Source organism: Schistocerca gregaria, chromosome X (genome assembly GCF_023897955.1).
Source record: "Schistocerca gregaria isolate iqSchGreg1 chromosome X, iqSchGreg1.2, whole genome shotgun sequence".
Taxonomy (NCBI): Eukaryota; Metazoa; Arthropoda; class Insecta; order Orthoptera; family Acrididae; genus Schistocerca; species Schistocerca gregaria.
Genome location: NC_064931.1, coordinates 506,948,846 through 506,972,731, shown reverse-complemented (window position 1 = coordinate 506,972,731; position 23,886 = coordinate 506,948,846). Strand labels below are relative to the sequence as shown.

At 40.1% G+C, this 23,886-nt stretch overlaps 1 protein-coding gene across 1 annotated transcript in view; it reads left to right on the top strand.

Annotated features, from left to right (window-relative positions):
• The window catches only part of LOC126298459 (polyadenylate-binding protein-interacting protein 1), a 113,749-nt gene that overhangs the window by 22,753 nt on the left and 67,110 nt on the right, over positions 1-23,886 (top strand). Inside the window, exons 2-4 of the mRNA XM_049989790.1 lie at positions 5,021-5,129; positions 13,748-13,821; positions 15,284-15,490. Coding sequence (XP_049845747.1) covers positions 5,021-5,129; positions 13,748-13,821; positions 15,284-15,490 — 390 coding nt within the window. The remainder of the gene's footprint in view (positions 1-5,020; positions 5,130-13,747; positions 13,822-15,283; positions 15,491-23,886) is intronic.

The window sequence follows — 23,886 nt, the reverse complement described above, 5'->3', positions numbered from 1 at the left end:
GAAGTGGTTGCTGTTAGGGTCCACTTAGACTCTGCGGTCACAGTTTGCAATCTTTATCTCCCTCCTGACAGGACTCTTACACCTGCTGCCTTAACTGCTCTTCTTCAGCAACTTCCTCCTCCCTTCCTCCTCCTTGGGGATTTTAATGCTTGTCATCCCTTGTGGGGCAGTGCCTTTCCATCTAGACGAGGTCTTCTTATAGACAAATTTATTGCACCTGTGTCTTCTTAATGATGGCTCCCCTACTCATTTTGGTACCGGTCGTGGTACCTTTTCTGCCATTGACCTTTCTCTTTCTTCTCCCTCTCTCCTCCCTTCATTACACTGGTCGCCACACGACGACCTTTGTGATAGTGACCATTTCCCGTTGATTATCTCACTCCCTTCCTACTCCCCGATGGACAGGTTACCTCGTTGGTCTTTCCAATGTGCCGATTGGCCTCTATACACAGCACAAGTCATGTTTTCTCCCTTTGTTGGGTTGTATTGATGACGTCCTACGTGACGTGTCTGATGCGATTGTTCGTGCTGCTAGCCTTGCTGTCCCACGCTCATCTGGGCCATTTCGTCGCCGGCAAGTTCCATGGTGGAGTACAGCCATTGCCATTGCCATCTGTGATCGCCGTCGAGCTTTGCAACACTTTAAGAGGCACCAATCCGTAGCCAGCCTTACTACCTTTAAACGCCTCCATGCTAAAGCCCGTTATTTAATCAAACAGAGCAAGTGGATATGTTGGGAACGATTTGTTTCTTCCCTTGGTTCTACTGTCCCTCTGTCACGGGTATGGGCTACCCTTCGCTCTCTCAAAGGTTGCCATCGGCAGTCCACCCTCCCAGGCCTTCAGCTCCCAGATGGCCTTTGTACGGACCCATTAGTTCTTGCAGAACATCTTGCGACCCATTTTGCAGTGGCATCAGCATCAGCCTCCTATCCAGCTGCTTTCCTTCACGAAAAACAGCGGGCTGAAGCTTCCACCTTATGTTTCACCCCTTATGAGTCAGAATCTTACAATGAACCTTTTACTGAATGGGAATTTCTTTCTGCTCTATCTTCTTCTCATTATACGGCCCCTGGCCCAGATTCCATTCACAACCAACTGCTTCAACATCTCAGTGCTCCACAACGGCAACATCTTCTTCGGGTGTTTAACCGTATCTGGCTCCAGGGTGACTTCCCTTCTCAGTGGAGGGATAGCATCGTGGTTCCTGTCCTTAAGCCTGGTAAGAACCCCCTATCTATTGACAGCTGTCAGCCAATTAGTTTGACCAATGTTGTTTGTAAGTTACTTGAACGGATGGTAGCCCGTCTGCTCAATTGGGTCCTCGAATATCGGGATCTATTGTCCCCTTACCAGTGTGGCTTTTGAGAGGGACTGTCTCCAATTGATCATTTACTTCGCTTGGAATCCGCAATTCGGCAGGCTTTTTCCCAGCGCTGCCATTTGGTTGCGGTGTTTTTTGACCTTCGCAAGGCCTATGACACGGCCTGACACCATCACATCTTACCCTTCGTCAGTAGGGTCTTCGGGGCCCACTCCCAATTTTTATCTGCCAGTTCCTGTTCCATCGGTCATTCAGAGTTCAAGTTGGTACTGTTTTTAGTTCTCCACGGACCCAGGAAACAGGCATCCCACAGGGTTCTGTCTTGAGTGCCCTTCTTTTCCTCATTACTATCGATGGACTTGTGGCCTCTGTCGGTCCCTTGGTCACCCCTTCCCTGTATGTGGATGATTTCTGCATTTGGGTTAGTTACTCCTCGATGGCATCTGCAGAATGGCAGCTCCAGGGAGCTATATGGGGTGCCTCTGCATGGACCCTCTCACACTGGTTTCAATTCTCTCCTTCAAAATCGAGGGGGGTGCACTTCTGTCGCCGTACTACGATCCACCCTGATCCAGAGCTCTATCTCGCTGCACAACGATTGCCTGTGGTCCCACAGTTTCATTTCCTGGGTCTTCTTTTCGACAACAAGCTCACTTGGCTGCCACATATCAGACATCCTGAAGGTAGGATGTTTCCGTAAACTCAAGTGTCTTTCGCTTCCTTGCCCACTCCTCTTGGGGTGTGGACCGTTCCCTCCTTCTCTGTCTTTATCGTGCTCTAGTTCTGTCTCGCTTGGACTATGGTTGTCAAGTTTATGGTTCAGCTGCTCCTTCCACACTGCACGTGCTGGATCCAGTCCACCATCGTGGTATCCATTTGGCCACCGGTGCCTTCCCTACTAGCCCTGTTGATAGTCTCCTGGTTGAAGCTGGGATCCCCCCCCCCCCCCCCCCCCTTTCTGTTCGGCGGTGCCAGCTTCTGGTGTCTTATGCACTCGCTACCGTTTCCTCTCCTACTCATCCTTCCTATTCTATCCTGTTCCCAGATTATGGACGTCGCCCACCCAACTCCCGCCCACAGGCGGGTTTACCGATTAGGGTTCCGCCTTGCGTCTCTTTGCCGTGATTTTCAGCTTCCTTCTTTGTCCTGTCTTCCTCGCTCCCTCCCCTCCACCTCCTTGGTTAGTTCCTCAGCCTCGAATTTGGTTGGATCTTCGCCGAGGTCCGAAAGATTCCATCCCCCCCCCCTCCCCTCCCCCCGGTGGTGTTCCGTTCCTTTTTCCACCGAATTTTATGGGACTTTCGGGATGCTGTGGTTTTTTACACTGATTTCTCTAAATCTGCTGATCAAGTTGAGTATGCCTTCACGTCCTCTGTTGCAACGGAAAATCATCTGCTGCCACTTACATGTGGGATGTTAACTGCAGAATTGATGGCAATTTCCCAGGCCCTTACCTTTATTAAACAGTCCCAACACAACCGCATTTTGTTATGTACAGACTCGATGAGTGGCCTTCTTGATATTGACCAGTGTTTTTCGCACCATCCCTTGGTCTCTGCCATCCATGACCATCTCACTGATATTCACCGTGCTGCCTGTTCCATTGACTTCCTTTGGGTCCCTGGCCATGTGGGTGTCCCGGGTAATGAGCTCGCTGATTGTTTGGCTGGGGGAGCAGGCACTTACCCCCCCCCCCTCGCCCCGTTTTCTGTAACCCCTCCTGCATCGGATTTACGGCTTCACATCAAATCCCACTTCACACAATCATGGGCCAATTCTTGGGAGGCTACTCCCCTGTCTAATACACTTCGTGCGATTAAGGTGAAACCAGACCCGTGGCGTACTTCTTTTCGCCTCTCCCGAAAGGATTCGACCACACTGTGTCGTCTCCGCATTGGCCATACCAGGCTGACCCATGGTTTTCTTTTGAGTGATGAGCCACCCCCACTTTGTGGTTGTGGAGCCTTCCAGTCAGTAGCCCACATTTTGGTTGAATGCCCCCTTCTTTTGGCTCTGTGTGCTAAGTAGAGACTCCCCCACACTTTACCTTTGATGTTGGCTGACGATTCCCAGATGGTCTCTCTGGTTCTCAGTTTCCTCCGGAAAAGTGGTTTTTCTCAGTTTTAAAGTTTTTAAATCTCTCTCTGGTGTTGGGGCAGGGCGGTGAGCGTTTGGGTGTCTCCCACTGTAAGCCGTGTTTGGAGATTCCCGATTCACGTCCCTGACAGAGATCTTTTTTTTTTATCCCCCTTTTACTACTTTTTTTTTTTTTTTTTTTTTTTTTTTTTTTTTTTTTTTTTTTTTTTGCCCATGTAATGATGGCAGTATCACTTAGTCTTGGAAAGTTGTTACACAGGTTTGCTTTCTAATTAACCATTGTATTTGCGCAGTAATATTGTGTGTTAATGCTTGACCAAGAAAATTGTTGGAATGGAGAGAGGTACGGCTTGAAGGTAACAAGCCACACAATCTTCTCACCAGGGTAGGCAGTAGACCCTATATACCCATATTGTATTAAAGCTGGAGTCATTGGCACTTTACTATTTTTGACCAGGAACAGCATCATCTATCATTTCAAAATGAAAAGATGACAAAAACAGCTGAGTGAAGTCCACATACTGTGATGGCTATGGCACTGCTATAGCGAACAATGCTGTTTGCTAGCTATGATTGGCACTGACCAGAGACCAGAGAAGGTTGATACGAGCCTGTAGTAAACATATTTTTTTTTGTGGTTCTTAGCTCTCGGCAACCAACCCAAGAAGTGGTGTGTGTGTGTGTGTGTGTGTGTGCGTGCACGCGCACGCGCATACTAAAGCAGTAACATATCATTAGTCAGAATATTAAGTGTAAAATTTGATGCAGTTTTATCGGTTATGCTTCACACAATGACCTGGCTTGTTGGTGTTATCTTCAGTCTGAAGGCTGGTTTGATGCAGCTTTGCACACTAAAATTTTAGCCTATCCTGTGCAAGCCTCATCTATGCATAACTTTTGCAACATATATCCATGCATGTGCCCTATCAGTTAATTACGTATTGTAGTCAATTTGTGCCATATATTTATTTCCTCCCCAATTTCATTCAAAACCACCTCATTTGATATTGGATCTACCCATCTTATCTTCAGTTGGCTTCTATTGCACCACATTTCAAAAGCTTGTATTCTGTTCCTGTGAAACCGTAGTTTGTGTGAGGAATGACAAGCTTTCATTCTTTGTCAATTAAGTTGTATTTTGAATGTGTGTAGACAATATTTTACAACTGATGTTATGAATTTCATATAACTTTCAACACAGCAGCTTTCAAACTTGTAATGTGGAGGAATTGTGACTTCAAATACAAGGATTTGAGGTGTAATCCTTCGTGCTTCCCAGCCACCCTCATTGCTTCCATCACCTCTGGCAATAATTTCTGTTTGTGAAAAATGCCAGATTACACCATTGTTCATAGTAGGCCCCCTTATAACTGGTTGCATAAGTCAGTTCGCTAATCAGAGGGAGGCAACATATCCCCACCAAGAGAACCATGCCAAGGATAGCATTGTGTTATTCATATAAATCTTTGGATTGAGGGCTTTTTTACTTGGGCCTTATAAAGAAAGTATCATGCATGCATTTACAATAATACATTTTTGAATAGACATTTGATTATCTGCAGAATGGAAGACGATGTCAATGCTTTCTACTATCTTTCAGAATAATACTCCAGACTCTGAAGGAAATGGCTGCGGCAGAGGCAGAGGTCGTGGCCATGTAGACTGGTCCAAACCATTACGCCGCCCACATCAGAGCACAATTACTCCAGGTATGATCAAATATCTCGAAGGGGATTTACTTTAATGACTGTCATATTGCTGAGGCTTTGTGACCTCTATTATGCTTTCAAGCAGTTGTCTATAAGTGGTATAGAGCTATTGAAATAGCTTTGAAGTGGCAGTAATTGGAATAAGGAGAAAACAACATTGCTAAATGTATACTAAACAGCGTTAACACATTCATATGGCTGAATGTATGTGTGCAGAAATGCAACACATCAGCCCTGTGAAAGCTAGCAAAGAATGGTGGGTGGTTGATAGTATTCCTTCTTAGGCTCAATTTAAGTGACAGTCATGAGGCTATTTATATTTAACCTTAGGAGCTTTGTCAGTGATGATTCAGAGCTGAACCCAAGACAACATAATGCATCTGGTACTGGGGGGTTGTCTGTTTTTGGTCAAGAATTTTCATCTTGACTCACAATTAGACATAAACATGTAACAGGCCACTTCACACAGGTACAACTCTCATGAAGCTTTATGTAAGTTGCGTAGCAGTCGAGTACACCATTCATATGTTTATTATATTAAGAACTTCTAATTAGAAGCAACTTACTTATTTTGTTTTGGCTGTAAGCTGTCAGAAGTGAGGTTTACCCCTCACCCGTGGTGGAGTGGCAGGTCATTTCCAGGTGTGGCAGGCTGTGAAAGACATTCTGGGGGACTAATCAAAGGGCCTATCTGTTTATCCAGTGTCTGTGGCCAAAAAATGTTGAGAGCCAGATGCAGTTGCACTTTAGAGGAAGTGTCTCAACCTGCAAGGTCCAGGCATTCAGAGGGTAGGATTATTGGTAGGGGTGCTCCAGTGTTCAGCACATGATGGATCTCCTAGGGCATATGGCTGCCAAAAAGGGCAAAAAGTCCAGTGTGCACTCAGTGTGCTTATCAAGGAGAGCAATCCCAGATCTGGAACAGGTCCTTCTAGAGGTCATGAAGAGTATGGGGTGCAGCCAACTGCAGGTGGTGGCTCATTTTGGTACTAAAGATGTGTGTCGCTTTGGATCAAAAGATTTATTGTGACTATCAGAAGTGGTAAAGATAGCCATTCTTGCTGGCAAGATGTAGGTGGGGTTCACCATCTGTAGTATTATTGGCGGGACTGATGATGGACCTTTGGTATACAGTCAAGTGGAGGGTCTGAATCAGAGACTCAGATGGTTCTGCAGATGTGTAGGCTGCAGATTCCTTAACTTGTGTCATAGAGTGTAGGGGTGTTGGGTTATGCTTAGTAGATCATGGGTCCATTACACACACTAAGCAGCTACATCGGTTGTGGGTGATGTGTGGATTGGACTGGATGAATTTTTAAGTTATAGAATTGGGGAAGTGTAAAAATGGATTCAATCTCAAAGGGTGCAGGTCAAACCCAGGACAGGGGTAGACATAGGAACAATGGTATTATAGTTGTAAAGTAGTGTAGCTGTGCTGGAAAAAAGAGCCAGAGTTTCAAGTACTTGTTGGAAGCACTGAAGCAGAAATTGTTGTAGGCACTGAAAGCTGACTAAAGTTGGAGATAAGTTCAGTCGAAGATTTTACCAAGGACCTATTCGTGTTCAGAGAGTAGAAATTAAATTTAGTTAGTGGTGGCATGTTTGTTGCTGTTGGTAATAGTTTATCATGTAGTTAAATTGAAGTATATAGTTGCTGCAAGTTAGTAGAGGCTACACTTGACAACTGGAAGAAATTAATAGTTGGTACTTTTTACTGACCGTAGACTCAGTTGATGTATTACAAATTGGTTTCGCATTTCACAAATCTTGATTGACTTCAGCTGTTTGTAACACCTGAAAATTTGGGCTGGATGAGAATTTGAACCTGCATTTCCCACTTACAAGCTGTCACCTTAACCACCGCAGCTCTGCCAGTGTGCCTCCAGGACTGACATCATGGAGTCAACAACCCTTATGCCTACACATTTCACAATTCCCACACAGAGAAAGACAAATATTTTATTGTCATGCCTCTGTGAAGGACATTGTAATGTGAAGATACAGACACTGTATAAATACAGACATTGTAAGCTTCAATACTGAATCATATGATATAGTTGCTGAAAGGTTCAAGGAAAATTTCAGTTTCCTCTTGAATAGTAATACAATTGTAGTTGATGGTGACTCGATATGTTAGTGAAAATGCGTGTTTAAAGTCAGTGGTAGACATAAATCATTATTTGAAATTGCACTAAATGCATTGTCCAAAAAATATGTTGAGCGATTAGTTCAGGAGCCCACATGAAGTGTAAATTGTTGTGCTAACATACTAAACCTATTGGCAACAAGCCTGAGTGAATAGAACACATCATGATGGACCATAAGGTCAGTGAAGTGAGATTGAATACCATAACATCCAAACCTACCAAAAGTAAACAAAGGTATTTCTGTGTAAAAATAAAAAAATACAATAAAAATTCAATTGATGGATCCCTAAGAGACAGCCTGCACTCCTTCCAAAGTGTGTAAGTGTAGACCAGATGTAGCTCCAATTCAAACAAATAGTATTAAGAACAGTTGAGAGATTCATACTAAAAAACATTAATAATAGTCTGTAAACGTGCCCTGTGGTATGCGAAACAGTTCAGGACACTGCTGGGCAAGCAACAAAAAAGCATGCCAGATTTTTAAAAAATAACAATTCTCAGAGATTAGGAATGTTTTACAGAAGCTTGATATTTAGTGTGGGCTTCTTTGAGATATGATTTAAATAGTTTCTACGATGAAATCCAGTCCCAGCAGAAAATCCAAAGAGGTTCTGTTGATATGCAAAGCACACCATTGGCAACACAAATTTAATACCCTCACTGCATTATAGAAGTGGTAAACCCTCAAAAGGAAATAAAACCAATCCATTGAATTATAGACCCATACCACTGACATCAATTTGCAGTAAGAGTCTGGAACATATACTGCATTCAAAAATTGTGAACTAAATCAGAAGGAAAAAATCTTTGACACACAGCACAAGTTTCAGAAAGTATTGTTAGAAAACACAACTGGCCCTTAACTCACACGAAATAATGAGTACTATTGGGGTATATCACATTTCTAGCTTTCAAGAAGAGTTTTGACACTGTTCCTTACAAGCTAATCACACTACATGCCTATCGAGTATTGTCTCAGATGTGCTACCAGCCTCATCATTTCCTGTCAGAAATGACACAGTTTGTAGTAAATGATCAAAAGTTATTGAATGAAAGAGAAGTGATATGTGGTGTTCCACAAGAAAGTGGTATAAGCTATTTGGTGTTTGCAATCCTCATAAATGATTTGGGAGGCAATGTAGACAACAGTCTTACATTTGTTGGCAGATGATGCTGTCATTTACCGTCTAATAGTAGTCAGAAGATCAGTATGAATTATAAAATGATTTAGACAAGATATCTGTATGGTGTGTAAAGTGGCAGTTGACTCTAAATAATGAAATGGTGTGAGGTGAGCCACAGGTATTAAAAAGGATTTGTTAAACATTGGTTACATGATAAATTGTACAAATTTAAAAGTTGTTGATTAAACTAAATGGGACTACAGAAGTGTCCAATTCCACCCGTCTGTGACCCATAACATCACCAATATGGCAGAAATAACCATTCTCAATGTCTCCAAAAATATAATTAAACTAACAGGACCAGTGTGGGAAATTGGGGGTTTTTGGGTGAGGACAAACTAATTACACACTCACACACTCACACACACACGATTCCAGACGACGACATAAAAACACCACAAAATTTCCAAATTCCGCTGCACTAACAATATTGACAGGAATCGGTCACTTCCCTTCACCTACATAGCTCAAATGCAATTGCTGATACCACAAAATAGAAACAAATTATTCTAAAAATTATAAGCAGACCGCAACTGTCGATACCACAAAACCAACACATAAACAACAAAAATTTTAATTGGACACTTACCTTGATCTATATAGGTCAACATCAGCTCAAGATACCAAAACACAGGTAGCTATGATGACAAATTAGAATCGTTCACTTCCCATGACCTATATTGCTCAAATACAACTGACGATACAAAAAAAAATTGAAATAGAGTACTTCCCCTAAGATATGTAAATAAACCACAAGTGCCGATACCAAAACATCAACCACCAACACATGCAGTAAATAACACTGACCCAATAACACACAAAAACCTCACCAAACATCATAACACGTGAACAATAGACCCAAAAAAAGACTACTTAACATAAACGTCCGGCGCTACACACTAGGGCAGGCACCCTCATCACACAGGCGTGCGCGTGCGCGCACGTGCCCACACACACACACACACACACACACACACACACACACACACACACACACACACAAAACAAACTCCCAACTTGCGTATGGCGCATTTCACTACCACTGCCACAAAAAAATCTCTCTCCCAAAATTTTAATCCTGTTGCACAGTTGGCACAGTTGATAGCTTTGGGTTACCATGCAGGAGGTTGAGGGTTCTATCCTGGGTTGGCGTGCATTTTTTTATTTGCTTATTTCATTCTGACATTTCATACTGTAATATACACCATTTCTTATGTCACAAGTACCCTAAATTTTCAACATTTTGTAAAGCTGAACACAACAAATACATGGTTGGACAAATAATAGACAGTTGAATCAATTAATGTGACCATGGTGATAACACATACAAATAGTAACCAAGTTTGGACATTATTTGCCAAGCATGTTGCTAGTCCTACTGGTAATGTAAGGCCCTAACGAAATGTAATGGAACTAAAGGAGGCAAGAATAATAGTTAGTACTAATCTATGTGACCATTAGAGGAGGGTACAAAGAAAACAGGTTTCGCTTCAAGTAGAGAAAGCGGTGCAAATAAATTCGAGCCCATGATGCAGAAAGGGCATCTTTCAAAGCTGACCAATGTTCCATTTCTACGATTGTTGTATGTAAGTGCAAATGTTTTCCAGAGGACCTGCTGCAATCGGTCTTGATGATTAAGATGTCAGATACCGTACCACTTGGACTACATTTACCAAATAAAAAACATATGCTTGATCCCAGGATCGAACCCTCGACCTCTTGCATGCTAACCCAAAACTATCCACTGCACCAACTGTACAGCAAAATGAAAACGTGTTGACAGACCTAGTTACTATACATGTGGTTACAGTGTTGCCAGATTGCCACTCTTTAATGTCCTTTTTCTGCCGGATATACTTGCCAAACAAAATTGTGGGAGAAACATTATTTTATTGCTGCCATGTGAGGAGTCGTACTGTGGAGCCCAAGTGCGCGAATTTCGCTTAACCCTGTGTGTGTATATAGCCCTTTAAGCTTGTTGAATAAGGGTTTGCATTGTGTCTGTGTTGCTATTCAGATAGCCTTCTTCTATAAGAGAAAGATTTGCTGTAGATGGCAAATGGTGGAACCCCAAAATATTATTGTGTATGTTGCAAGAGACTGAAAATGGCCAAAATACGCCATCCTGGCACCCTCTGCAATACAAAAATTTGCAATAATTCTAAGAACAAAACAGGCTGAGTTAAGTTTCTGCACAAGTTTCATTACATGATTATTTAAATTAAGGTTTTCATCTACATGAATCCCCAGCAGGGGGAAGGTTCTGTGTAGAATGAATCTTTCTCATAGCAACAATATGAATTCATACCGTTGTGCAGATTCCTAACGTGTTAAGTGCGTACTGGAACCTGGACAGCTGTAACTCGGTTACAGTTACCTGTTAAAGGCCAAGGTTCACAGAGGAGTCCTTATCCACAACAAAGATTTGATCTATTAGGAAGTTTCACAAGATCCTATCAGTTCCTAGTCTTTTCTCTGTTGACCTTTATGAATGACAGAAACAAGAGCAGACTTTATTTTGCAGATTGTATTTAAGCGAGACTTAGCACTCCACATGTTGTGTGACAAATGCTGTTCACTAATTTGGGAAGTCCCAGTTTAGAAGTTTTACCAAGCTATACTTGTTTGCATATCCGAGAGGAATGAGGTACAAATCCTAGTCCAGCCATCATAATTTTGGTATCCTACAGTTTCACTAAACTATAAGACACAGTTGCTAGAATAGACAGTCAATCTAAGTTTATGCTAGATATGTAATGGCATTATACTAATGAGGTACTTCTTTACCTTCATACTACCTCAGATTTCCAGGTGAAGCTAAATATTGTTACAGTCCCCAGGATCAGTGTGAAGACATCTTTCAACCAGTCTGTTTAAAGACTTATGTTAAGACATTTATATGAATGTTGGAACACTTGTAAATTCAGAAACTGCCCATATTAAGATGGTAAATGTCAGGAAACACAGTAGGAAAATTTTCCTCAAAAACTAGAGGAAGAAATGTGAAGCTTGATCCTGGCTTAGAAAACTGTTGGAAGTTCGTGATTAAATGAAAGTTACCTCATGCAAGGACATACCTGCTGTACCAGATTATACAACAGAAAGTTGTAGTGTGTTCCATTTAAAGAGGAAAGTATATGTCATAATTTAGCAACTATAAATATTGGAAATTATTTGTGTACATCAAAATATTAACCTCATTGTCAACTATAACTTAATGAAAACTACATTTAGATATATTTACCCATTTTGTGGCTATATTTGTAGTGTCCTGTCTGAACTAAATCACCCTGCATATTCCAGGATTTGACATAGTGTCATACTTTTTGGGAAAGTAGGAACAACTTTTTATTGAGATTCAGATTATTGAAGGATTAAACTTTGCATGCCAGAAGGCATAAAAACTGATGAACCTCACAAACTGTTGTGCAATTTCTATCGGGGCACCTCCAAATTTGAGTCAAAATGAATACCTCACCACTGACTGCTTAATGGAAAAATTAGCAAGAAATCTGTTAACTACAAAATTTAAAAGCTAGACAGCTGCTATTTTTATTTTAGAACAATTGGAAATTTCCATCCTTAAAATGAAAAGTAACAAATTTGTGAAATTACATTACTTGTTGGTGTAACAAATAAATGACTAGTTCTACAACCTAAAAGTGTATATAAACATATATTGGTAATTTGTGTTGCACAACTGAAGAAACCAACAATGTAATGCAATAAAGCTAAGGTTGTAGCCTTGCTGAATTCAGGAAAGGAGTTGTCAGACTCAGAAACCTTCCAACCATTTTCACTCCTCTCCCTCCTCTACAGAGTCTGATAGAGAATGGTACTTTAATGATTCTCTGAGCATGTTGCCCAAACTCTTGTAAAGAAGCAGGGTGGATTCTGTATGGGGAGGTAATCATATTCTGGTCAGACTCTTTTAACCTGATCCAGCATGTAAAGAACAGATATGAAAGAGGCGGTCATACTCGTGGAATTTATTGGCCGAAGGCATGGGAGATTCATTAGGAAGTTATTGGCAAGTAAGAGATTACTGTGTAACACAGATAACCCAGTGCCAGCTTCAAATTAAGGTCTTCTATCTCACCTTAAACATCAAAAGGGCTTGTAACAGAAACTAAAAAGTCTCTCTCAAGGTAATGTTGTAGGCCTCATTGCTGTATATACACCATCAATGTGACAGAGCAACCTATTGGACTTAGTAAAAGTTCTTTCATTCATGCAAATGACACAGCAGTTACTACCAAGATGAAATGTTTGAGGGCATGTAAATAGAGATATCAACAATGTTTGAAGACCGGGCAAATTATTACTGTCAGAGCCAGCTGAAGCTCAACACTGACAAAACATTCATCTGTATACATCACCTGAGAAACAGAAGCCAACAGAAACCTGAATAAAACATGGAAAGCTCAGCTGCTGTCTTCACACTGATCATCTCAGCATCAAGCACCTGAAACCTATTACTACCACTACCACCACCACATTAACCACATGCCAGCAACAACTCCTCCAATTGATTGAGTCTACCGTGTCTGCAGGTTGTCCATAAGCTGGACAAGACTATGTTTGCCAGCAAGAAGACATTTTCTTTGAACTTCTATGTGGAATCTGGTTGTAATGGAAATACACCATTATTACAGTTCCTTTCTACATCTGTGTCTATAGTCTGCAAGCCACCTTACAATGTGTGGCAGAGGGTACTTCTGGTACCACTATCTTTTTTCCCTTTGATGTTCCCTTTGCAAAATGGCACTTGTGAACAATGATTGTCAGTATACCTCTATCTTAGAGCTCTAATTTCTCTGATTTCCCTGTTTTTGTCATTTTGCAATGCCACTGGAATTTGTTCACCATCTCAGTAACACTCTCACACCAACTAAAGGATAATTTCTAGAAAAGAGAAAACACTGAATTGCTTTGCAGTGGTCAGTGTCCTCAGTTATCTACAGCTCATGCAGATCTTGTGTAAGTGACATGTTCTTTAAACCAGAAACGGTTAGTTCTGTTGCGAGCTTGGAAGTTGCCATTTTGGAAACAGTATTGTGGCTGAACCTCAAGTAGCTGTGATAGACTTTCCTGTGTGTTCATTGTATGATGGCTTTTCTGTTGAAAATATAAGGAAGTGTTGTAGCTCCATGAAACAAATTTCTTGTCGTTTCTCCTTTGTGCATATAGCCATTGAGCTGAATGTTATTTACTTATGGGAGTATTGTCAGTTGTGGGAATTGTTTAAATATTTTTAACTTACCATACTGTAATTTTTTCTTTGCAGGGAAAGTACAGGAGGGACCAACAACATATGCCGATTGTGCTGAGGCAGCTGGATTGCCTGAAAATTCTGAACAGGTAATGCCCAAGTAACATCTCATATCCTTGAAGGATGCTCCTGTATTTAAAGAAAAGGCCTGGTGAACAAATATACTGTTTGCTTGTCTCTCTTCTTCCATAATAATATCAGCTTCTGTCAGTAATTTTTTTAAGGTATCATCTTTGCACAGCTGTGTTTAAACTGTCATGTGCTTGAGTAGCATTTTGAGTACAGGCTATATTCCAAACTTCATATTGAGGAGATGACATTAATGGCAGGCAGTTATTATTTTATCTTGTAGCTTGTGGTAGCAAATCATGAAACCACCAACATGTTTCCTCAAACGGTCAGTTACACCCAAGCAACAAATTTTGTACCCTACTCTTTAGCGAGACGAAGCAGAGAAGGGACAGAGTTCCTAACACATGCTGTCCTATGTCATTAACTAAATTTTCCAGTTCCATCTCATTGGGGCAACATCGCTTGAGATCTTTCCTTGGTAGGTTTATGCAGTAGTATTATTTTTTCTATGCTGTGTCCGTGTTCGGCTGCCACCATGCAATAATAAATGCATTGCATGTAGTTTTTGAATTTACTGTTTGGTTGAAGCATCATATCAAATAAGTCACTGCTGGATACAGGCCACTTACGGGTCACTTGGTGTTAATGTGTTATAAGAAACCCTCTTTCTGAGGCATGTAGCCATTCTTTATTTTATTTTTCTAAAATTACAGCTATTAATAAATGTCACCACTCATAGGTGTGTATCCAAAAATTTGCTACACGCAGTGTGTGATTTATAGTGTAATGAAAACAAGTGGGGGCTGGAGGATGAGAATGCACTGCTCACAGTTCAGACACCCTGTATATGGATTTTTGGTAGTTTTCTTCACTGTAATGACAGTCTTAAAATGTATTCTTAACTCTGATAAAACACTAATTGGGAAGTGAGTGGTACACAGAAAAATGACTGCCTTGAGCTGCAGAATCACTTAATTGTCCGACAAAGATGACATGTAGCAATACACTTAAGTAGGGATGCCTTGCATCTTGTGATAGTACTCTTTTTTTTTTTCCCCCTCCAGAAGTGATGATTCAGCTGATTTTCTACAGATCATTTCCCTGCAGCTAAGCAATGAATGTACACTGCTACCAGTTAACACTTGTTTGATCATAAAGTATGAACAGATGCATAGAGTATAGTGAAATAAACATTGAAAAAGAATCAATTAAATGCACGCACTGTTAATATTTAATTTAGTGTGTATCAGAAAATTTGGTTTTATTACTCTTGTAAATATTTTAAATGAAAATTTACTCATTAATAGAAAGTTAACCCTCCTTTGATTACACCCTGAAATTTGTCACTTATTTCACTGTTACATTAAGCACATGTATAACACCTGCTCTGTGGGTAAATGTTATGTACTGTGTTTCTAACCATGTCGATGGCATATTTATTGAGAGTTCCTAATTGTTTCTCTGCCTATTTTTTTAAAGGTCACTGGAGCAGGACTTACAGTCCAAGATCCTCAGTGTGAAAGTCTTGAAAAAGATGTACTATGCTTCATGTCTAATTTTATAACGGAGGTAACTCATTCACCAGGTAGTTTTGAATTTGAATCGGAGGTGGCACTGAGAGATTTAAATAACTGGGCAACAAATGCACGAATTACACAAAAAGTATCTATGATGATTGTTGAAGAGGTATGTAAACATATAGCTTTATTCTGCCTCTCAGTCATTTCAAAACATGTTGCAAGTGATTGGAATGCTTTTGTTTCAGCTATTGAGTTGATTTAAAATGTTGAAATTTTTGCTCTTATCCTTAACTGGTTTATGTGAAAATAAGTGTCCTTCATCCAGGTGTCATGGAGGTTTTATTGTTGCTGTATGTTTTGTAGCATAGGCTGAAGTAGTGAGAAATTCAACTTAAAGAAATGATATTTACTAGCTAAGACCATGTCTACTCTTCCATTCACTTGAGGCACACTACAGAAATTGTGTATTATATCAAGTTTCCTTTAGGAGACACAGAATTGACTGCATTTAAATGGACAGAAATTAGTTGCTTCCCCCTCACGTGATAACTGTGGTTTACCTAAATTATGTAAAGCAAATGATACAGTATTTGCTTTGAAAGAGGGCACTACAAATTTCCTTTTGAGCATATGCTCAGTTTCTAATAACTCTTGCTGATGGAATGTTAAACTCTCAAGTTTCCTTTCCTTTTCCACATATGATATTATAAATTCCTTATTTTAATTTTAAGCACATGTGACAAACACCTACGTTATCTGTTCTGTCGGAAGTTCTCTTCATTGAGTTTTATTGCCAAAGACTACTGGTTGAAACTTTTGAATTCTGACACAGTTATTAATTTTTCAAGAACTAAATTGAATTCATGGCTTCTTTAGTTATTGCACAGTACAATTTTCAGTGATGTAATCAAATCTGATTAAATACTATACAAAAGGCATCTCACACAAACTATCAGCAGTACACACAACTTATTGAAAGAATTTACTGATACAGAAACACACAGGTTTGCACTAAATTTTTAAGAATTCTAACAGTGACTACCTTTGAGGAAAACTTTGTGACCGTTCTTGAGCATCATGCTGTACATACTGAGAAAAGTTAGAAATGAGTTCGTCTCTGCTTTATTTTTCTCTTTGGACATCACCACAAGCAAAACACAGATGGAGTAATGTGTAGCCCTAAGTACCTCTTCTAATAACAGTACCAGACCAATTCACAAGTCTCCATGCACGATTCCTGTAAGAAAACAGATCCTGTTAAATGACTGTCAGTCTCATCTCACAACACATGTAAAGTGTAGAAATGTGTCAAATGTATTGAGAATGATATTTGAACTTCAGTTTCATGACAGATAAGAGTTACATACTATGTTGGTTTTATACATGAAAGCAATCATCAATACTCAGTTGACAAAATTTCTATTAATATTTTTTATTGTTACTTGTGTTTGCTGCACTTCCGGTTTTGGACAATACAAAATATTTAAATTCTTTTTCTTCCTGTCATAGGATTAGGGTAAGGTACTATAAACATATATCTAGCAAACTATCTGCTTGTTGATGCCACTTATTGGACAAAATGTGTATTACATTGTATCTAGCTGTTGTATGGGACCAATTCCACTGACCACTGAGAATTTTGGCATTGAGAGATTTAAGTTTATTTTCAGATCTGAGGAAGTAAATGTTAGTTTCTGAAGCTAAGCAAATGTACTCTTACAGATAAGTAATGTTTGCTTATACTTTATATAGCATATACACCATGTGATCAAAAGTATCCTGACACCTCCCAAAATATAAGTTTTTCATATTAAGTGCATTGTGCTGCCACCTACTCCCAGGTACTCTGTATCAGCGGCCTCAGTAGTCATTAGACATTGAGAGATAGCAGAATGGGATGATCTGGGGAGCTCATGGACTTCGAACATGGTCAGGTGATTGGGTGTCACTCGTGTCATAATTCTGAACGCAAGATTTCCTCACTCCTAAGTGTCCCTGGGTCCACTGTTTCCGATGCGATAGTGAAATGGAAACGTGAAGGGACACACACAGCAGAAAAGCATACAGGCTGACCTCGTCTCTTGACTGACAGAGACTGCCAACAGTTGAAAAGGGTCATAATGTGTAATAGGCAGACATCTATCCAGATCATCACACAGGAATTCCAAACTGCATTAGGATACACTGCAAGTACTATGACAGGTAGGAGGTGGAAAACTTGGATTTCGTGGTCGAGTGGCTGCTCATAAGCCATACATCATGGCGATAAATGCCAAATGACACCTCACTTGCTGTGAGGAGCATAAACATTTGATGATTGAACAGTGGAAAAATGTTGTGTGGAGTGACGAATCACAGTACGCAATGTAGCGATCCGATGGCAGGGTGTGGGTATGGAAAATGCCCGGTGAACCTCATCTGCCATTGTGTGTAGTGCCAACAGTAGAAATTGGAGGCAGTGGTGTTATGGTGGTGTTTTGCATGTCACTATCACAGCACAGGCCTACATTGATGTTTTAAGCACCTTCTTGCTTCCCACTGTTGAAGAGCAATTTGAGGATGGCAATTGCATCTTTCAACACAATCGAGCACCTGTTCATAATGCACTGTGTGTGGCAGAGTGGTTACATGACTGTAATGGACTGGCCTGCACAGTCCTAACCTGAAACCTATAGAAGACCTTTGGGATATTTTGGAATGCTGACTTCGGGCCAGGCCTCACTGAAAGACATCAATACCTCTCCTCAGTGCAGGACTCCATGAAGAATGGGCTGCCATTCCCCAAAAAACTTTCCAGTACCTGGTTGAATGTATGCCTGCGATAGTGGAAGCTGTCATCAAGGCTAAGGGTGGGTGAACACTTTACTGAATTCCAGCATTACTGATGGAGGTTGCCACATGCTTGTAAGTCATTTTCAGCCAGGTGTCCGGATACTTTTGATCAAATAGTGTAACTATAATTGGTGGTAATACAGCATAGGAACCTGTTTAATCACCCTAGATACTTTACAGTAAAAATTTAGTTTAAAAAGTATGCTATTCTCTTATGAACTGTATTGTGACTTTTCTTAAGTATTGTACTGGTAAATTTTAAAATATTGTTCACTATACTGATGATTTGATCTAATAATTCTCCTGCTGTATGTATTGCCTGCTATAACTTCAACAGTACATAATGGTGTAGTAGTGCTTTGCCTGCTTCCAAACACTATTGTATAACACTGCTTTTACATTCCCAGAATTAACATTTTCCCGACGTTTATGACATTTTTTATTGTTCCCGTCAAATTTCATACATCCACAATGTTAATTTGCACCTGATTTTGCGTCAACATATTTGTAATTTTCCCGTTATTTACACATTACGAATAAATGTTTGTGGAGAAAAAGGTGACTATGGCATGATATTGGCAATTCAGTAGTGTTAACAAATATTATGTGGCTAAGTTTCTTAACACCAGGACACTCTGCTCAGCAGATTTGAACCGGTAAATGTGTAAAAGTTGGGACAATTCATGCCGTATCTCCCGCCTCAAAGCTCTACTTGGAATGGTAGCTGATGGGAGTAGCTAGATTCGTTCAAATAAAGATATCGTGACCAATCACAACCATTTCCAAACTGTCCTTACTGTGCAAAGGCAGTTTTGTGATCGTTGTGATCATCATGACATATTTGTCAAATCATATTTAGCGTGTTTCACCATTTGGCCACTTGTAGTGCTAGTTGTCACAGTCGTTGACTTTGCGGTGCCCAAATATTTTTAGTTTAGAGACAGCTGAGCAAAATGTTTTTAGAGAATTTATTCTTGTTGTCAAATGCAGTATTTACATACGTATTTTTTGTAATGTTACACAAATAAACAATTGAGTTATAGTTTATCTGTGTGGTTTTCCACATAACTGAGGAGGCATGGTACATGATAACCTCAAAAAGATGGTTACAGTGCAAGAGATGTAGAATAACACATATTCAAACACCACACAAAATATTTATGTACATATTTGTACGTGACAACAATAAAAAGTTCTCGTAACGCGTCATGTTAAGCATGAAAAAAATATGTAATTAGTGCAGTATTTCATTATTCAAATAATGAATGACAGCTGCAGGGTTTCAAAAATATCGATTATGATATATGAAATTGAGTCAAACCTACCTACATCCCAGGCAGGTATCAGTTCGAGTTACATCAGCAGTTTTTATTAAATAATAAACCTTTTGTTAGATAGTAAAAAGGACCTTCATTAGTCTTTTGATGCCTATTACGTACACATACCATACATAAAGTGAGAAAATGCAGGGGGGTATCCTATACATGACTTTCACAGCTTAAAACGTTTTTCCCACACTTTACATTTTCCTGCATTTTACACCATTTCAAAAGTGGAGTTTCAATGTTTTTGTAGACTACAGCTACTAGATGTTGCATTTTTAAGCCACTTGCAGCTTATTGCAACCAAGCAGTTGACAAAAGGTTTCACACAAAACATGGCAGCAATATTAGTCAAACAAGGATTGTTCAGCTGTTAGGAGAGTCATTCAGCAGGATTGCAACTGTACAAAATTCTATCAAGGCCTTCTCCAAAACTGGAATCTGGTCACTGGATCCAAATATTTCTTGGAATTTGGACTCCGTGGTGAATAAATAAATCCATACCCAAAAACCTAATGTTTTAGATAAAGTTTGTCTTAATGGTTCATATTTGTTTAACAAAGTCTTAAAAATTATGATAAATATTGGTCATATTCATTAAAGTTCTGTATTTCGTGCTGTAGTTGAGAAAAATTTTAGTCATGCATTTTAGGACACATGCTTATATATTGTACCACTTTGCAACCCTTCACGTAATGTTTTAAATTATGGAAAATGTATTTTCGAAACTTTCAGCAGTTGTCCCTTTTGCCAAAACAGTGAAAAGATATTAATATTCACATTAACACTGTGTAACAACTAGTCTCTCTCTCTCTCTCTCTCTCTCTCTCTCTCTCTCTCTCTCTCTCTCTCTCTCTCGGGTGTGTGTGTGTTTTTCCCGCCATCATTTGTTTTACACCCTGCTTTTAACATACTTCCAGCTCACTACATTAATATTTAAATTGCTGGTGTCACTGAGTTGCTGCTTTGCCTGACTGTGAGCGGTGCTAGCAGCGTGTATCAATATATCCCCTCTTGTAGTATCTTTGCTCGACTGCTATTACTTCCCTGTCATTGTCTGTCATAAGCCAGTTAGTGTTGCAAGTTTGGGCTGCCAGTCAGTTGGAACATGTTTGGAGCGCAGTCCGGACCTGCCAATCAGGGAGTTGCAATGCGTCACTATATTGCACATCATATACGACGGCGGCCGAGTTTAGGTTCGTTCTACGCATCTGACATCACAAAACACAGTCGGCCAATGAACAGAGAACGACGTTGCCAGAGCTCGACTGCAGTGTAGAGCACGGACAAGTGTGTTCAGTTTTAGAAACGTTCAGTCATAAATAAAGTAATTGAACAAAAGCAATGTCTTGATAGCAGACTTTCTTTTATAGATAGTTTGGAAAAAGCATTCTTTATACCAATCCCTTCACATTCTATTAATTAATTAAACCAAACAAGCAATAAGCCTCCTAATTCAGGCGATAGCATGGAAAGGTGTTGGTATCATTTTCACGAACTGCTTTTCCGCAATAAGGAACAGTGGTAAATGTTTATTTCCTATTGTACTTCGACGAAACGTGAGTAATTCATAGTCATACCAACAGTGTTTGTCAGTATTTTGCGTGATATTTTAGAGTCCTTCAGGAGTTATCTTGAATGATGAACTGCGATAGCTTAATGGTTAAGGTGTTTGGCTGCTATGTGAAAGATTCTGAGTTCAAACCTTGTTCAGTGCATAATATTTTCTTTATTTAAAAACAATATTGAAGTGTCTTACTTCATGAATTTTATTCGTTTGAATGTAATTTTTTGAAATTTCTGGTGCTTTGTCTCTTCATTATAATCATAAGTTTTTGGTTTTTCTAATTTTGTCTTTGAGTATTTCTTTTCACAGCAATTAAAAACTATGAAAAGGCACACATACAATATTCTTGTTATCTATTTTGTTTGTATATCTTCTCCTCTGCAGTTACTGTTTTACTATTCATATTGAGATATTTCCTTTGGCGACAGCATTAAAAGTATTATTTAGAGCAGAATTTCGGCTCATACATTGCTGAGCTACTTGATTGTCTGACGCAATTCTTTGCTTCGCTGCTTTGGCAACCTCATCATATTCAATGTTTTCGTTGACTGATCCATGTTTTGGCAAGTATTTGATGTCAGTTGTGACAAACACAAATTGTTTGTGCAGTGCACCTCAATGACACTATATTTTAGTTTCTATGTTTTATTACGTCCACAATTCAGTTTTGTGTACTTCGCCAACTTTGTTTTAATCAGAAAAAAGCGAAATGACAATGGTATAAATAAAAGTTTTATTACAGTCGCGAAAGACGGCATATTTCTCAATATGGCATACGACACCTATCTGGTACTTGAATTAAATGAGAGATTGTATACAGTAAATTTTATATGAAATTTAGGTATCTTGTCCACATTTCATTCTCAACATTGTGGCAATTAAAATCGACAATACGGAAAGTATATGCTATGGACTTTTACCTTTGCAAACTCTAGAAAATTTCGTGCTGTGGTTTACTACATTTAATGCTGCACAATAACTGCGTTGAACACAGACAAAATTATCTATTTGGGGGGAGGGGGGAGGGGGAGGTATCAGTCAAGAAAATGTCTGAAAATCAAATTTTTGGGCCAAATAATTTTTGTGAAATCGAATGATAAGTGTGTCAAAGCAGTTAGAACACCATGTGTCTGCACAGGCGAGCAGTGCAGTGATGACAAAATCGTGCACAGCGCGGAATGCAGGGAGCACATCTCTGTAGCAGCTAAAGGATTAATGTGGCCGTGGTGGCTTTACTTCATAAACTGCGCGCTCCCCCCTAAACGTAAGTTTGCGAACTATACTATACTATGGTGCTGCTTCTCTTGGTGCGTGCGTCGTTTGCAACTGGCAACGCAGCAATCTCTCGCGTCTGGGCAGGCATGCACGAACCGCCAAGATAAAACAATTGAACTATAGTGCAGTCGGGTTGGAGCAGTAAGGTCTGCGTCGACATGGCTCGCCCGACCATTGCCGCCACACATCACTTGAGCCGGGCCACGGTCTTGGTGGATCGTCAGTCGGTTGTCCTGCCGGGTGACGTGTTTTGGCTCACCTTGTCCTCATGCATACTTAGTTACTGTTGGGTATCGTTCAGGTCTTCGTGCAAGTATTTGTCAGGTTGTATGTATAGTTGGTGTTATTTCCACTGACTACTATTTTAGATGTTGTTGGCATTCCGAGGGTAGTCGGTCAGTTGGTGCAGACCAGGGAGGAGGATATCTCCATGCGGTCCAGTCGACTGGGTCTGCTGGTGGTCCCTGCGCAGTGTCAGAGCGGGTCGAGAGCTGTCAGATTGCTACGAGCTTTGTTGCTCGCCGACCCAGGACATCAAAGTTGAGTGGTGTGTTAAGTACCCAAGCCACGTCTGTTCATATTGTGTTGTCCGCTTCAGTGGTTCACTGTTGGGGAACTTTTCCTGTGAGCAACACAGAGTGTTTGTAGTGGTGAAATCGAGCCACCGTGCTGTGGAATTAATTATATTGGTTCACTAAAATTCAAGTGTACCAGTGGAATTTTCTGCCTTGGGGCCGTTAGTGTTCCGGTTACCTGCCCTGCTGACTAACGTAATTTCAGGCAGCGTCCTTTCCTCACCTGTTGTCGTTGTCCAACATGGTGTGTAGTTTTGACAGCTTAATACATATTTCATTGTGAATAAATCATGTCCTTAAAAGTTTGGTCTTTGAGTTTTTATGTACCGATTGGTGGCTAGCAAGTCGTTTAGTTGGTCGATCCATGACTGTCTCTTGGTTGGGTTACCGATGGATCAAGTGTAGTTGGGCCCCACCACCTGTCTCACCTAAGTGGATGTTTATGTTTCAAGGCCAGGCCCACCCCCCTCTGGAGGTGACTGAGTGCCATTCTCTATACTGTCCTTTTCGTGGATGTTTAATGGTCTAATGGTAATCCATTATACAAATGCGTAAAAAAATTTCTTTTGTGTTTTATGTAAATCAACTGTGGGCCTTCAGCCACTTAAAGCTTTACTCTCAAAATTCCCACTTAAGCAAAAACATTACAGCTTTCTGCCTTAAAAGATCATGGTCATATATTTTAAAATTTTGTAATTTAATTTGGCCGTCAGCCATTTGTATTGCACCTTGCATATGTTTTTCCTATCCACCTTTGCCTTGGGGCTTTCCACCTAGCTGAATTTTAACTACATGTTTTCAGTCACTTGAAATTTATCTTGTTGCTTTTAAAGATTTCTTGTTTGGAGGCCTTCAGCCATGAAAGAATTGGATTTTGAAACTCATAGTTGTAAAGGTTAGAGTATGTGCCGTTTTGGTTTAAAGATGGTATTAAATTAAAATTTTGAAGTGAAACTGACTAACTCCTTATTTGGCCCTTTCCACAATCCTA